The sequence below is a fragment of the Pithys albifrons genome, chromosome 4, assembly GCF_047495875.1.
Source record: "Pithys albifrons albifrons isolate INPA30051 chromosome 4, PitAlb_v1, whole genome shotgun sequence".
Classification (NCBI taxonomy): Eukaryota; Metazoa; Chordata; class Aves; order Passeriformes; family Thamnophilidae; genus Pithys; species Pithys albifrons.
In genome coordinates, this window is record NC_092461.1 from 55600366 (window position 1) to 55616985 (window position 16620).

A 16620-nucleotide genomic window follows, 5' to 3' on the forward strand; every position below is an offset into this window, starting at 1 on the left:
GGAGAAGACAAGGTGGGTGCACTGGTCAGCAAACTCAGGATTTATGAAGACACTGTCACTGCTCCATTACGAGCCCATGTTTCAGCTGTGGAAACAAAACTGGCTGAACTGGAAGAGAAGATTAAGGAAGGACTCTTCCATATCTCTCCAGAACAAACAAGAGTCTCCGCCATCAGAAGCAGGCGTCTTCCAGCTAAGGAGAAAGGGTACACTCCACGCGGCAATCTGTGGTTTTACCTCCATGAGCATGGAGAAGATATGAGGAAGTGGGATGGGAAACCCACCTCTTCCTTAGCAGCTCGGGTACGTGAATTGCAAAGAGGCACAACTAACACAGGGAATTCTTTAAGGTTGAAGGCTGCTCCGGTCTCTCGTGGGCAAGGCTCCAGACAGTATAGGAATGATGATGTTATGCCCGATCCTCTTGAAGGAACCTCCCGGTCATATTCACAGGGAGAGCGCAGTGAATACCATGACCAGAACTAGGGGGGCCCTGCCTCTAGCCAGGTAGAGGAGAGGGACAATCGGGTTTATTGGACTGTGTGGATTCGGTGGCCTGGCTCATCAGACCCACAGAAATACAAAGCTTTAGTGGACACTGGCGCACAATGCACGTTGATGCCATCAGGATATGTCGGGGCAGAATCCATCTCTATTTCTGGGGTAACAGGGGGATCCCAACAGCTGACTGTACTGGAAGCTGAAGTCAGCTTGACTGGCAAGGAATGGCATAGACACCCCATTGTGACTGGTCCAGAAGCCCCATGTATCCTTGGCATAGACTACCTGAGGAATGGATATTTCAAAGACCCAAAGGGACTGCGTTGGGCCTTTGGCATAGCTGCTGTGGAGACAGAGGAAATCAGACAGCTGAGCACCTTGCCTGGCCTCTCAGAGGACCCTTCTGCTGTAGGACTGCTGAAAGTTGAAGAACAATTGGTACCGCTGGCCACAGCCACAGTGCACCGTCGGCAATACCGCACTGACCGAGACTCTGTGACCCCCATACACAAGATGATTCGTGAGCTGGAGAGCCAAGGGGTGGTCAGCAAGACTCACTCACCCTTTAATAGCCCCATATGGCCAGTACGAAAGTCCAGTGGAGAGTGGAGGCTGACGGTGGATTACCGTGGTCTCAATGAGGTCACACCCCCCCTGAGTGCCGCTGTGCCGGACATGCTGGAGCTTCAGTATGAGCTGGAGTCCAAGGCAGCCAAGTGGTATGCCACCATCGACATTGCCAATGCCTTTTTCTCCATTCCGTTGGCAGCAGAGTGCAGGCCGCAGTTTGCTTTCACCTGGAAGGGGGTGCAGTACACCTGGAATCGACTGCCCCAGGGGTGGAAACACAGTCCCACCATTTGCCATGGACTGATCCAGACTGCATTGGAAAAGGGTGAGGCCCCAGAACATCTACAGTACATCGATGACATCATTGTATGGGGGAACACAGCAGGGGAGGTTTATGAGAAAGGAAAGAAGATAATCCAGATTCTCCTAAGAGCTGGTTTTGCCATTAAACGAAGTAAGGTCAAGGGACCTGCTCAGGAAATTCAGTTCCTAGGAGTGAAGTGGCAAGACGGGCGTCGTCAGATTCCAACAGAGGTGATCAACAAAATAGCAGCTATGTCCCCACCGACCAGCAAGAAGGAAACTCAGGCTTTCCTAGGCGCCGTGGGCTTTTGGAGGATGCATATCCCTGAGTACAGTCAGATTGTAAGCCCTCTCTACCTTGTGACACGGAAGAAAAATGATTTCCAGTGGGGCCCTGAACAACAACAAGCCTTTGAGCAGATTAAACAGGAGATTACCCATGCAGTAGCCCTTGGGCCAGTCAGGACAGGACAGGATGTGAAGAATGTGCTCTACACTGCAGCCGGGGAGAATGGCCCATCCTGGAGCCTCTGGCAGAAAGTACCTGGGGAGACTCGAGGACGACCGCTGGGATTCTGGAGTCGGGGATACAAAGGATCTGAGGCCAGCTACACCCCAACTGAGAAAGAGATCCTGGCAGCGTATGAAGGAGTTCGAGCTGCCTCAGAAGTGATTGGCACTGAGGCACAGCTCATCCTGGCACCCCGACTACCAGTGTTGGGCTGGATGTTCAAAGGAAAAGCTCCTTCTACCCATCACGCCACTGATGCCACATGGAGTAAGTGGATCGCTCTGATCACGCAGCGAACCCGGATAGGGAATCCTAATCGCCCTGGGATTTTGGAAATCATCACCAACTGGCCGGAAGGTGAGAGTTTCGGATTGTCCTCTGAAGAAGAAGAGGAGCAGGTGACACGAGCTGAGGAGGCCCCACCATATAACCAGCTACCAGAAGAGGAGAAGCGATATGCTCTCTTCACAGATGGCTCCTGCCGCATTGTAGGGACAAGCCGGAAATGGAAAGCAGCTGTATGGAGTCCTACACGTCGAGTTGCAGAAGCGACTGAAGGACAAGGTGGATCAAGTCAGGTCGCAGAGCTGAAAGCTGTTCAGCTGGCTTTGGATATCGCCGAACGAGAGAAGTGGCCAAGACTCTACCTTTACACTGACTCGTGGATGGTGGCCAATGCTCTGTGGGGATGGCTGGAGCGCTGGAGAAAGGCCGGCTGGCAGCGCAAAGGGAAACCCATCTGGGCGGCTGAGATGTGGCAGGACATCACTGCCCGGGTAGAGAAGCTGAGTGTGAAGGTCCGTCACGTAGATGCTCATGTACCCAAGAGCCGGGCTAATGAGGAGCATCGTAACAACGAGCAGGTGGATCGAGCTGCCAGGATTGAAGTCTCTCAGGTAGATCTGGATTGGCAGCATAAAGGTGAATTGTTTCTAGCCCGATGGGCCCATGATGCTTCTGGTCATCAAGGCAGAGATGCAACATACAGATGGGCTCGTGACCGAGGGGTGGATCTAACCATGGACAGTGTCTCACAGGTTATCCATGACTGTGACACATGTGCTGCCATCAAGCAGGCCAAGCGGGTGAAGCCTCTATGGTATGGTGGACGGTGGTCGAAATACAGGTATGGGGAAGCCTGGCAAGTTGACTACATCACACTTCCCCAAACACGCCAAGGCAAGCGCTACGTGCTGACCATGGTAGAGGCAACCACTGGATGGCTGGAGACATACCCCGTATCTCACGCCACTGCCCGGAATACCATCCTGGGCCTTGAGAAACAAGTCCTGTGGAGACACGGCACACCAGAAAGAATAGAGTCTGACAACGGCACCCACTTCAAGAACAGCCTTATAGACACCTGGGCCAGAGAGCACGGCATTGAGTGGGTGTATCATATCCCCTACCATGCTCCAGCTGCCGGGAAAGTTGAGCGATGTAATGGACTGCTGAAAACAACCTTGAAGGCGTTGGGTGGGGGAACTTTCAAACACTGGGAGCTGCATTTGGCAAAGGCCACCTGGTTGGTCAACACCCGGGGCTCCATCAATCGAGCTGGCCCTGCCCAATCAGAACTCTTGAATACTGTAGATGGAGATAAAGTCCCTGTGGTCCATATGAGAGGTATGTTAGGAAAGACTGTTTGGGTTAGTTCCACCTCAAACAAAGGCAAACCCATCCGAGGGATTGTCTTTGCTCAAGGACCTGGTTGCACTTGGTGGGTAATGCAAAAAGATGGAGAAACACGTTGTGTACCACAAGGGGACCTAATTTTGAGCGAGAAGAGTTTGTAATGTTTCATTGTATACATGTGTATATATATGTATAGGTAAAAAGGGGGTTAATTTGGGAATGACTAGATGGAGTGGAATAAGGGGTGGATAATGTCCTAGTTCAGCTGGAGGGACCAGCTAACCCTGTGTGGTGGTGATCAAACCTGTGTATTCCACCCCCTCTATTCATTCCCCAAGGACAATGGGCCATTAGCAGCAGCTGCCCAGGGAGCCATTATCACTTCACACCCAGCCTGAGGGGGGCGGAGCTGCCAATGGGCCATCAACAGCTCAACACCCCCTGGCTCCCAGAGTTAATCACCCATTGTGTGAGTCCCCGCCCAGGGGGAGGGACTGAGTGCTCCCTGAGGGTACATAAGTGGTGGGTAAGAAGACCTCAGGACCTTCTCGTCGGATCCAGAGCAGCAGCAGGACCTCGACAGCAGGAGATCACCGCTCTCGCCCAGACCACAGCCCTCGCCTGCACCAACAGGTTTTTCTTTTCCTTTTGCTCTGGACTTGGGGGAGCCACAGGGGTCTCAGCACAAGGGCAAACAAACCCCCTTGGGTTTGTGCCCCAGGACACTGGGTTATACTGCTGGGGTATTGTGAGTTGAAAGCAATTTCCCTTGTGTATCAGTGTTGTTATTGTAATATTATTATTAAATTTTAGCTCTGACTTATAATCTCTCTCGTGGTGAGTTCATTTCCCCTGCTGGTTCACCTTCTAACCAGCACAATTTGACACTGAGATTCCATTCCATCTATTTACCATAGATCATGGCACTAAGAAAGATATTCCCCAAACAGCAGCATAGTAGATGCCCTAATTATTTTGATGCATGCAAAGGGACTTATAATACAAAAGGGGGGCTGCAATTGAATGACAAAGATATATTAGTGGAGGAAAAAAAAGGCTTTATGATACTTTTTACAGCACCACAGAATAGACACACTGTTCAAGGCACTAATCAACTAAACAAACACACAAATATATTTAAGGATAAACTCTGAGGAGATTTCCTTAAGTGTCTTACCATAATGCTTCCTCTTCCAGCAGGTTTGCCATTTTTAAGTACTAATGGTTTTGTTAGTGTTCTGCTAGAAACTATCTGCCAAGACAAAATTTGAATATCAACCATTATTAACACAGTTTAATAGATTTTCAAAGGAATGAAATGAGGTAATGAGGTATTTTCATTTTAGGAATTTTTCCTTTATCATGAAGATGACAGCATTACATTTACTTTCCACAATCTTCTATAAATGAACAGGCAACACCTGACACAATTCAAAATTTTAAAATACATATGCAAATGAATGCAGGCAGAGCATGAGGAGTAACATGAAAAAAATGTCTTCTGGGAACACAATACACATACATGAATAAAGATAATACCTTAAGTAACAACCTTAAATTGTTCTTGAGTTTTTCATACATACCTTTCAAACTCATGTAAAGCATTTACTAAATGGCTTCAGCAAACAGATTTATAAACACAACATCCGTCATGTAAACAAACATCAGCCTCCCCCTCACTGTTTCATGCTGATTTTATTTTACTATATAGAGGCAATTCTTACTCAGAAGTGTGTCTACTCATTCCACAGGTGCTTCTTTAAGAATGAATTATTGATTTTAAATTGACACTGAATTTAATTTCACAATTCCTACATCTTTATAAGGCACTTAAAATAAAAATACTTTAGACATAAGGCAGGAAAAATCCCAAGACCACTCTCCTGAGAAGCATCTTTGAAGGATCTATTTGAAAGAATAAGTTAAAAAGAAGCTGCCCAATTGTGATAGAACCAAAAGTAGAATATGACTGAGAAACTGGAAAAAAATTTGCAGCTAGCAGAACAAGGATCATTGCTTGCACTGAGTGGAAGGCTGACTAGAAGGATAACATGGCCTTTGTGAACACTCATATGTTTTTCTACAGCAGTTCTCGTTTTATGGGGCATAAGAATTTGAGTATCAGAGTAAGTAAATAGCAATTACTACTTTGTGATCATTGACTGTCCACTTACTTTCAGATAGCAATCTAACAACTGCCACCCTCGACTGCATTTCAGGGCATCATCTCAAGATATTTTGCAAGTGACATTTATACAGACTGAACTGAGGCTTGAAAAAACAAGGTAAGGGAATCCATTCAACTTAAGAGTACTCCAAGAGTACACAAGAACATAGTGACAAATTTAAGTTAAAGCTGCTAATGATTTGCCGCATCTCATTTTCTCATTTCCTAAGGCAAATCATCCACATACTTACTTGTCCCAGCGTACATTCAAATTCTCCTAAGAAGTCATCATCACTCAGATCAAAGGTTTTGTTATCAATGTCATATATTCCAAATTTAAGTTTCTGAACAAGCTCAAAATAATAATCAATTAGGAATTTCTTGGAAAACTTTGGGTTCAAGGAATTTTTAATTCTTTCTGTGCGATCAACCTGCAATTAGAAAGACACCACTTTATCCAGTATCTCACAAACTAAACAAGCATGCAAATTAAATAACATATTATTGAAGACATTCAAGAGTTCTTCTTACTATAAAGTACAAAGCCATTTCTTCCTACAAACGTTTCATCAAATATAAACTATATTACAAAATGTTGTATTATAGGTACACACTATGTTACAAACCCCACTGTTGTAAATTAGGGATATCTGAGGGACTGTTTTTCATTGCTGTCTCCCTGTAAGGAATACCTACCTAATCCTGCATAGGGAAGACCAACACAGGATCGTATACTGTCAAATCCAGGATAAGACCCTAGTTTTCAAGTACTGTATTTATAAAAGCACATGAAAGCACTTAAAAGGCTTCTTCTGTTGGTCCACACATGACTGGGAAAATGGTGCCAGAAATCATACAGGTTTAAGTATTTAATAGAAAACTATTAGTGTGATGCCTGTATAAATATTAGAGATACAATCTCATGAAAAGTATTCAGAGGTGCTGCTGCAAAATTGAAATATTTTAATGAAATCATATGTTACAGTGTTTTAAAAGGACTAACAAGTTAGAATGAGTTTTAGCAGATTGATGAGAAGCATCAGACTGTACCTCGTACCACTGACCACTTGTGTTCTGGAGTAGCACACACAGAGGGTCTGACTTGGAACCAACATCTTTATCCAAGAGGTTGGTGCAGGCAATACTCAGCTCCACCTTGGTCACACACTGTGCCGCCATCTGTTACGCTACAAAGCAGCAACAGAAATCATTAATTTTTAAAGTGACTAAAACGCAAACAATGGGATTGCCATAATGCATTAATTCTCTACCTGACCACGAGAATTGTTAGCTTGTCAGGAGTGATGATTTGAGGCTATAAATGTAAATTTTAAGATTCATGATGTACCAACATTAAAGTATTATTACTGTCCTACTCTTAGCTTTGCCACAGAGGTAGAAAAAATTAAAATTCGTACATAAAAAAAACAAGATCAGGTTTCTTAGAATGCCTGAGGAAGCAAATGAAAAATGGGATATACCTCAAAGAAAGTGCAGTGGGTTGAATTGCTGACAATAAAACTTCACAAGCTTTAAATTAAATCTTGTAAAGCCCACATGAATGCCAGTATCTTATGATGCAGACACTAATCATAATTAAATGAATAAGGAAAAAAGGTACATGATACAGTCCTCCATCAGACTTTTAGAGTAAAACACTGAAATCCTGTGCATGGCAGAATCAGAAAAGGACTTTAAGTGGGTAACCAATGATATTGCTTCAGTAAATGAACAAAAACAACTACAAATTTTAATAACATGGATAAACACTTTGAAATCAAGTAACAACTGAAAATTAGAAAGAACTGTTCATCCTGGAGACTCACTTTAAAAAAAAGAACAATAGAAAGTCTTCTTACATTTTCTCTTTAAATATCTCTATCATTCTCCACTGGAACTAACACCAGCAAATACTACAAACCTATAGAAATTACTTCATTATCAGTTATAAATCTCACACTGGGACAATATGCATTTACAAGTCCAGCAGATTATTTTCTGTATAAAGAAAGAAATATCTATAATTATACACTTCAAGGATACAGTTGATAATTTCCAACAACTCTTGGAGAGGTAATTCTCTACAGTACAACTATCCTTCACTCAGAGACTAAAACTTCCAAATCTTTCTACAAGCAGCCTATCTTGGAAGTTCCCAAGCCTCTTTAGTTTCAGGTTTTCTGTCTCTTCAGTAAGTCAACAATCTGAATAAAGTATCTCTCTGAATTAATTTATCTTGAAATTGCATGAGACACTAAACAGAAGAAGGCAAAGTATCTGCCTATTTAGTCAGCTCAATTGCATCATACACATATAGTGTATTTGAATTTGAAACTATACTTAACCCACTGCTCTTCCTTTCACTGTATTCATAAAACTTTACATGAAAAAAATGGGTTTTTAGAGGCAAAAAGGGAAAGAAAGATGGAAAACAGGAAGAATGAACTGAAAACCGGAGAAAGAAAACACTGTGGGATCTGAGGAAATTTTCCTGAGGCTTCTTGTACTCTACTAGGGCACACTTCACATGTTTCCTCTTATCCCTGTTTTGCTTTCTTAGCGGAGATGGACTTTTTGGAGATGGAAGCACATATAAATTATCTGTAAAGGAACCACTCAGACATCCATGCACATATTTTAAGAAGCATGTTAGATTCGTGGAAATCCTTCTGCACCTCCCAAACACCTAAATTAAATGTGATTTCATCTTTAAGTATCTTTTGTTCCCATAACTTAATAGTTTTAGTCATTGTCCTTAAGGGAGAAAAAAGTAAAGCTCTAAGTATTTAAATAGTTTTTAAACCAATGATTTTTTACACTTAGAAAGCACACCTCCTAAAAGCAGTCTGACTCTTTTACCCTCGTCCTCTTTTTATACTGGTATTTTCCATTCCCTATTACTTTCCTGGCTGCCAGACTGAGCTCATTAGCAACCAGTGACTTTCCCACAGAATTCAGCACAGACCAGTACATGACTCCTTAATGGCTGTTTCCAGGAAAACAACCTTCTGCAGACAAACTGATGCTCTAAAACCCACTGATGCTTCAACAGAATTCAAACTTGAATTAAGACATATTTCTGAAAACAGTCAAAATTTTCTTGCTTCAGCTTGCCTGAAATTTCTCATTATTAAGAGTCCTTTAGAGCACTTGTAGCCGTATTTCATTAAGGCAATATTTCCAAAATCCCTGTAAAAGGGATAGCATTCAGTCAACCTAGAAATATGCTCAGCTTCTTCCTCTTTGCCTGTGTGTGTGTGTGTGTGTGCGTGTGTGTATGTCCCACTTCTCTTACATCTCAAGTATTTTCTCACATGAACACAGATTCTGTTACTTCCTCTCCTCCTCCATGTCACCAATTCTCCCACTATGTATCTAATGTAGAAAAGGGCAGATTTAGCAAAACAGGTGCTGTGCAAAAAGCATCCTTTAGCACAGAGGAAGGAAGAATAAAAAAACTGCTTACCTTCCCTGAAACACAAATGCTCATTTGAAATGCAGCAATTCCATCCATATTAGATAAAATACAACTTGTAACAAGAACATGCATTTATCCAGGTGGAGGATACTCAAAACCCAGACACAAAAGCAAAACTTCACAAATGCAAAATATTCTAGATACATGACTAGATTACTTGAATATTTAGGCATCTGGAAAAACTTTACATGGACAGATTATACTGTTTGGGTTCTGGTAGGATGAGCCTTGACTGCCAGTAAGTTACAACATATAATAAGAGATTCACTTATTTAATTAGTTACTGTTACTAAAGGAGCTATGCTCCCCTTTGGCCAAATTTAGTTAAAATCCCTGCTTTTCTCAAGCTATCAACTGTCTGCCCTCCATGTAGGGTAAAGCATAAAAGGAGGTAAAGCACACCAGAAAGTGTACAGATGATAGCTCAATAGTCCCTTTTTAGTGGAATAGCTTTTATGACTGCAAAAGCATATCAGGCTTAAAAGAAAATAATTAAGGACAGAAAAAGACTGAAAATTACTACATAAATTGTAAGGCAGAACTTCTGACATTTAGACTCTGAACTGTAGCAATGTACTGTCACAAGGGAGAATAATCCTGTGCCATGTTTAGGCTGCTCACGAGCACCATTAGGTCAATAAAGTACATGACAAGTCTTTCTGCTTGAGTTGTCATTATCAAAGAAAAAAATGTAAGTCAAGGCCAAGTCTTGCCTTGCAGTTCTATAGATCATAATGTTCTCTGAATTCCACTGATGATTCCATTGAAGATAAGAGGTACACCAAATAACCCAGCCATTGAGTATTTTTCAACAGAAACTGTAAACATGGCATTCTAACCTGGAAAGGAACCTGGAAAGATCTATTATCAGAATAATCTAACAGAGCATCTGGGAACTGCCGGACTGCAGCAATCCTCTCAATGCTGCAATGTCAATGGACAGTACTGCTTGCCCAGAGAACTCTCCAGAGGAGTAAAATGACACGCCTAATCATAGGTGTTTCTGACAAGTAGAAATACATAACTACAAGAAGACAAAAAGACTAATGAAGTAAACACTGCCCCAGCTGGGTTTGGCATCACTGCCTTTAGTCACAAGTCTCAAAGCTGTTCTGATGCAAGTTATTGCTATCATAGAACATTTATAGTTCCTGTAAACTATTAATGACAATAGACTAAAAATATGTAATTTGTAGATACCTCAGGACACAGAAAGCCACAGGAAACTTGCTAATAAAGTCTGTTCTGATCACCTAATCTGCTTGCTATAATGCTACACTTAAGCATTTTATGTTGACTGTGTGCTACACTGAAAAAGGCATATACAATCAGTGCTTCAATCCTTCTTGGGGTATTACATATTTCCCTTTAACCTGGGCAGATAACAAAAAGTGGAAATAAATTAATTATTCTGAGAGACTGTAAAAATTAAAGTCTTGAACTAAGCCCAAACCTGAAATCATGCACATGAAGCTTTACTGTACTGAACATTCAGGGCATGCAATTTTTCAGACTGTTCTTTCAGACAGGACTAAGATACTACTTCTTGCAAACAAAAATGTTTTTGGTTAAGATCTCTAGGCCTGTATTAAAATCGCTTCTATTGCATCTTAGACCAAGCAATAATAGTACTTCTTGTAACAGCCTTTCACAAAAAGGGTTCCAGTAAAGAGCTGGCACAAAGGTAAGATTTAAATGGAAGTAATCTAGGAGACAACATCCATCTGACAAAATAAACTGTTCAATCCACTATCTCAGCATGGTCCTCTAACATCTCTTGATAAGAGCTGCACATGCACCGAACAGGGAATGACACCATACTCCAGGAAAATGCTACATCTGCTACAAGAAGCTGACAATGAAATTATGGCAAACAGGTACTTCTTCCACTGATGGGGCTAGGGGCGACACAATTGCTAGTGATCTTGGACTCCATGTATATAAATACCTCTTTTTAAAAATCTCAAGATAACCCTTCAGTTCTCAAGGAAACTGATCACCTCACAGGAAACTGAATTTTCATGCAGGTACAAAAGGCTAAGACTGTTTCACAACCTAATTTCATCACTGCATATGGAAAAAAAATAAAACAAACCAAAACCCACAAAATGGCTTCTTTAAAAATCATACCTCTAAATCTGAATTTTGCTCCTCTTTTCATTTTGTTTACAGGCAACACAGCTGGTAAAACTGCCCTGTGGCACTACCTGATGTGCTGAAAAGCTGGGTAACAGAAGCAGCTCAAAGTAGTGCATCTCAACTTGAGCCATCCTGTATGAACCATCACACAAAACCTTGAGTCTAAGTTGTATCTCCTACCAGCATGGATACAGCTATCACTACTAGAATGCTGGCTGTATCTATCTTGGAGGGTGGGAAGGCTCTGCAGACAGATCTGGACAGAGTGAATCAAAGGGCCAAGGCCAACAGCATGAGGTTCAACAAGGTGAATTGCTGGGTCCTGTAATTGGGACACATCAATCCCATGCAATGCTACCGTCCTGGAAGAGTAGCTGGAAACCTGTCCAGTGGAAAAGGACCTGGGCATGCTGGTCGACAGCCAGCTGAACATGAGCCAGCTGTGTGCCCAGGTGGCCAAGGAGGCCAACGGCATCCTGGCCTGGATCAGAAACAGTGTGGCCAGCAGTACCAGGGCAGTGATTGCGATGCTGTAGTCTGCATTGGTGAGGCCATACCCCAAGTCCTGTGTCCTAGTGTGGGCCTCTTAAGACAAGATGGACATTGAGGTGCTGGAAAATGTCCAGAGAAGGACAATGGAGCTGATGAAGGGTCTGGAGACTAAATCCTGTGAGCAGTGGCTGAGGAAGCTGGGGTTGTTTAGCCTGAAGAAAAGGATGGTCAGAGGAGACCTTATCACTCTCTACAACCACCTGATAAGAGGTTGTAGCCAGGTGGGGGTTGGCTTCTCCCAGGTAACAGGCGACAGGACAAGAGGTAGTGGCTTCAAGCTATGCCAGAAGAGGTTCAAGGTGGACATCAGGCAGAATTTCTTCATGGAAAGGGTTGATAAGCATTGGAATAGACTGCCCAGAAAGGTGGTGGAGTCACCATCCCTGGAAAAGTTCAACAAACGACTGGATGTAGCACTTAGTGCCATGGTCTAGTTGACAAGGTGGTTTTCAGTCAAAGGTTGGACTGAATGATCTTGGAGGTCTTTTTCAATCTAAATGATTTTATGACTGTCATATTAACTATTTAGTATGCATGAAGGAATTAGAGCATTCTGAATTGCAGAAGTGAGATTATGGGGACAAAACACTAATGACCACACAACTCATTTTACTAGGGATTATGGCAAACAAAAATCAAAGTTAATATTTAAGAAATCTCACATATATGAGTGTGTCAGAAGGGAGACACATTTCTCTATGGGAGACGAATCATCTACTTATTACAAGCTTAATGATACTCAGTCAGTTCAAATATTTATCTATGGGATTGGCAGCACACTGGTGTAACAAGTCAAGCAACTATTCGCAGGTTGTTTCTATATATAAAAATCTATCATTAAGTTACATTGCCAAAGAACAGGTTTAAAAATCTATTTTTAAAAAATCCCACTGCACAGAAAATATTAATTTTATTTCTAGGACATCTGTTCATAAAATTAATTAAACAGTAATTTCTAAATATCCTCCTGTTTATTTTCTTTTATTCCTGTATATGTGTGTTTGCTCTTTAGGCACACCTTTAATGTTGAGGGCTGTTTCCAGCATCTTCCTCACACAAAAGTATTTAGGTGACATTTTGATTCAAGTCAGCTAAACTATAAAAGGTAATATTGTGCCTGAACCAGAAAATTAAGAAACACAGGTCTCTTGACTTCAAAATTTAGTTTTTTTAAGCATACAGCAGCCAACCAGGGTAACATTTGTTTCCTGGATATATGTTTATATGTTTTTTTTATGCCAATTGCTTCACAGAAAACAACCTATTGACTATGCAATGTGAATAGTATCTTAAATCATGTATTCTTCATTGCAATTTCTCTGTGTAGAGCCACTGACTGACAGACTACATAATTAACATTACCAAGAAGAAAAACCTTTATCTCACTAAAACTTGCTGTGTTTTATTGTGGAAACAAGATGCAGGTGACCACATGTTTTAGACTAATCCTTCTTACAGTCTGTTTCTAGGCATGTTGTGACACTTCACTGTTACAAAGATCAGTTCTTAAAAATTTAGAGTAACTTACCTCAGAGGTTTGCCTCTGGGCCTCTCAGCAAAAGGCTGAAGTTTCAACCAACTGTAGCACTAAAATGTGAAGTGAAAGGAAATTAAAAACAGGAATTGCTATTCCCATATATCAATGAAAGCAAGACATTCAAATGCACAGAAATTGAGGAACTACAGTTCCTCTTAAACTAAATAACCTGTCCAACAGCTTTATGTGTCCATGACAGCAGCATTGAGATTACTTACAGGAAATTTAGAGTCTTTGTTAGACAACAGTATGCATTAGATATTTTAAAACTCCAGCAAGAAAAGCCCTTTCAGATTTTAAGAACAAAGATCAGACTATAATTTTTGTCCTATTCATTTAATGTTGTTTTTTTCCAATAAGGTAACAGTGGTTTAGAGTAAGCAGATCAAAATCGGTGTTTCACAATGTGGTTTATGCTCTAAGAAACCTATGCTTTCTTACACTGCTAAAGGGTGCCTAAGAAAAATCCATAAAAACACAATAGTCCAGCATAGCATTTTGTATCTCAGTATAAAAAATAGTATCTTGAAACCAACAATCACAAAATTACACTTTGCTACAGTACAGATGTATTTCAAACCTTCCTATATGCAAACCAAGACCTCTACAATCCGCATGGTGTAAAGGAGAGCACTCTGGACTCTGAATCCCAAGGACCTGAGTAGGAGTCTCAGTGGGACTGTCCCCTGGCAGTTCAATGCCTCCCTGCCATCCCATCCCATCAGATCTCGGATGCTCAGCAGGGTCAGCCCCGGTTAGTACCGAGGGCTGTGACAATCCCAAGGACTTCCCTGTCACTGTCCAAGCTTGCTCGGCCGTGGCAAATGGACCTCAGGACTGAAACGGTGGGGCCAGTTCTGCGCACGCTGTGCCTCACCTAAAAAATCCAGTGCGCAGGCTGGAAGGGCACACCCACGTGGGGAGAGCCCCTCCCAAATCTTCGTTCGCGAAGTCTGGCCAGACATACATACGTAGATAGAATCAACTGTCCTTCAGTTCGTACCACAGTAGCTACTTGCAGTCAGTATTCCCTGTGCCTGGCAGGTATCCCACATGCTCTGTATATCCACAGGCAGTAGCTCTGAACACAGGCACAGCAATCATGCTAATCCCTGAAACCGAAAGATAATTGCACATATGCTAAACACCTACCATAAGGACTTGGCAACAACCCCTGTGGATATGGAAAGCAGCAAAAACAAGTTCCCATGACCAGAACTAACTCAGCTGGCTTCTAACTGTGCCTTGGATAAAGCACTGAATGAACATGTGCACTTGATCCACCGGGATGGAATGGATTTATAGGAGAAAATCCTCTTTCAACCAAGGAAGAAAGTATGAAGCAAATGATCCAAATCATTAAAGACTACTTCTTAAACATCTTAAACAGAAGCATGGATCCAGAACCCAGCCCTAAAACTACTGTATACAGAAATCCTTCAAACACTTAATAATGCTCTTTTTACATGCCTGAGCAACAGCATCTCAACTAAAGCAATATTAAAGATAAATGAAAAAACAAACAGAATCACAGAATTGAAGGAAAAAACTTTTAAAGTTATAAAACAGTAAAGAGCACCATAATTCTATTTTCTGTCTACTTGTTTGCAAAAGCCACACCACAAGTTGAAATGTGATGTGAGAAGAGGCCATTATAAATCTTTGCCTAACAGATCTAAACAGTAATTTTGTTGGGTTTAACAGAAACTAACACCTACAAATACTAAATCAGTCATGAATTATTTATGTTGCAAGAGCATCCTGACTTTCATAGGTAAAGAAGCAGGAAAGAAAAAAATTTTCTCCTTAACTTTGTCCCTAAAGATATTTCCTTAGGAAGCCACAGTAATGACAGCAACTGCACCTAAATTAAATAAGACTAAAAATAAATTAAACTCCACCCCAGGTATCTGTGGAGTTGAGATTTTGGATTTATTACCCCTAAAAGAAGGAAATTTCATGTTGTCTGTAGCAAAGAACTACTGTGGCTTCCCTCTAGCCCTCAGTTCTGGAGACACAATTTGTTGGGCGTAACAGAAGGCTGTAGAAACACTGTGAGAGCACATTGCTACCTTGGCATTCCGGCAGATGACATTTAACAGTATTTGTTAAAAGTAGTCAAAACTAGTTAAAATGTTTGTTTTCTACAGCTGAACTACAGTTAGTCCAAAAGTCACCTTTAACGAATTTGTTTCAATTTTGAGACATTAACACAAATACACTTGTTACAAAAATACTGCATTCTTCTTAACACCATAACAGAAAACCAAAAAACTTCCTTCTCCTTGCACATCTTTCTTAGATTTTTTTTCTTATAATGCTTGTTGGTGTTCTGCATATCCTTTGAAACATCTTACTTCTATGATTATACATCCATAAAAGTTAAAATTTAAAGCTCCAACTTAAAAAAAAAAGCCAGGATTAAGTTTTACTCTATTAAACTTTTTGCACCACCTCCCAAGAAAACAAATGTAAGTTTTGGAGGCAGGGCAATGCATATTACCTTAAGAATAATTAATGGACTTTGAAGACAGAGTACGGAAGCAAAAGTGAAGAGGTTTCACTTTTCCCTAGTGGAAGAGTAAGTTATGACACCGGGAACGTCACCTAAGGCTTGCCTTATATATATTATGCAACTGCAATGAAGAACGGAAACAACCACCCACTCAACCAGCAGCTCAGAAAGTGCAGCATACGGTTTCCAGGAACGATGCTGTCTCTCAACAGCCTCCTCTCTATGAGATGAGGGTGTTTTTCAGAGTGGCGCTTACAGCGTCACAGAAATCAGCACTGGGACTCAAATCCTCCGGCCTACAGCTTCAACTTCTCCGAGTTTCGCTGCCTGCGGGACGGCGGACCAGGAGCGATTCCCCGAGCCCCGCAGCACCCCCGGCAGCGCGCCCGTGCCGGAGGGAGGGGGGCCGCCCCTGGGACACGCTGCGCCACGGGAAGCGGCCGAAGTGCCTGCCCTGCCCTGCCCTGCAGCCCGAGCCCCGCACGGCTCCCGCTGGACGAGGCGGACGGGCCGGGAGCGCAAGCCCCGCGGCAGGCGGGCCGGCTCAGTCGCCCTGGGGCACAGGTGCGGCCCCTCCTCACCTGCAGCAGCGGCGGCGGCGGCGGCTCAGAGCCCCAGCCCCGAACCCTGAACCCCGAACCCCGAGCCCAGCCCGCGACTGCCACGCCCGCCCCCGCCCCGCCCCGGGCGCAGGCGCAGGCGCAGAGCCCCC

The 16620-nt window shown here is 42.5% G+C and overlaps 1 protein-coding gene across 3 annotated transcripts in view; it reads right to left on the bottom strand.

The window, feature by feature from the left end:
• Positions 1-16620, bottom strand: part of CPNE3 (copine 3) — a 36393-nt gene that overhangs the window by 19647 nt on the left and 126 nt on the right. For 2 of the 3 annotated variants that reach the window (XM_071554222.1, XM_071554220.1), the window contains exons 1-5: positions 16490-16575; positions 13385-13443; positions 6738-6874; positions 5939-6118; positions 4698-4772 (exon numbers count right to left, since the gene is read on the bottom strand). In XM_071554222.1, the coding sequence (XP_071410323.1) occupies positions 4698-4772; positions 5939-6118; positions 6738-6866 (384 nt within the window). In that variant the 5' untranslated portion in view covers positions 6867-6874; positions 13385-13443; positions 16490-16575. Of the gene's footprint in view, positions 1-4697; positions 4773-5938; positions 6119-6737; positions 6875-13384; positions 13444-16489; positions 16576-16620 lie in introns of those variants that run through there. The other variant, XM_071554221.1, reaches the window with a different exon arrangement.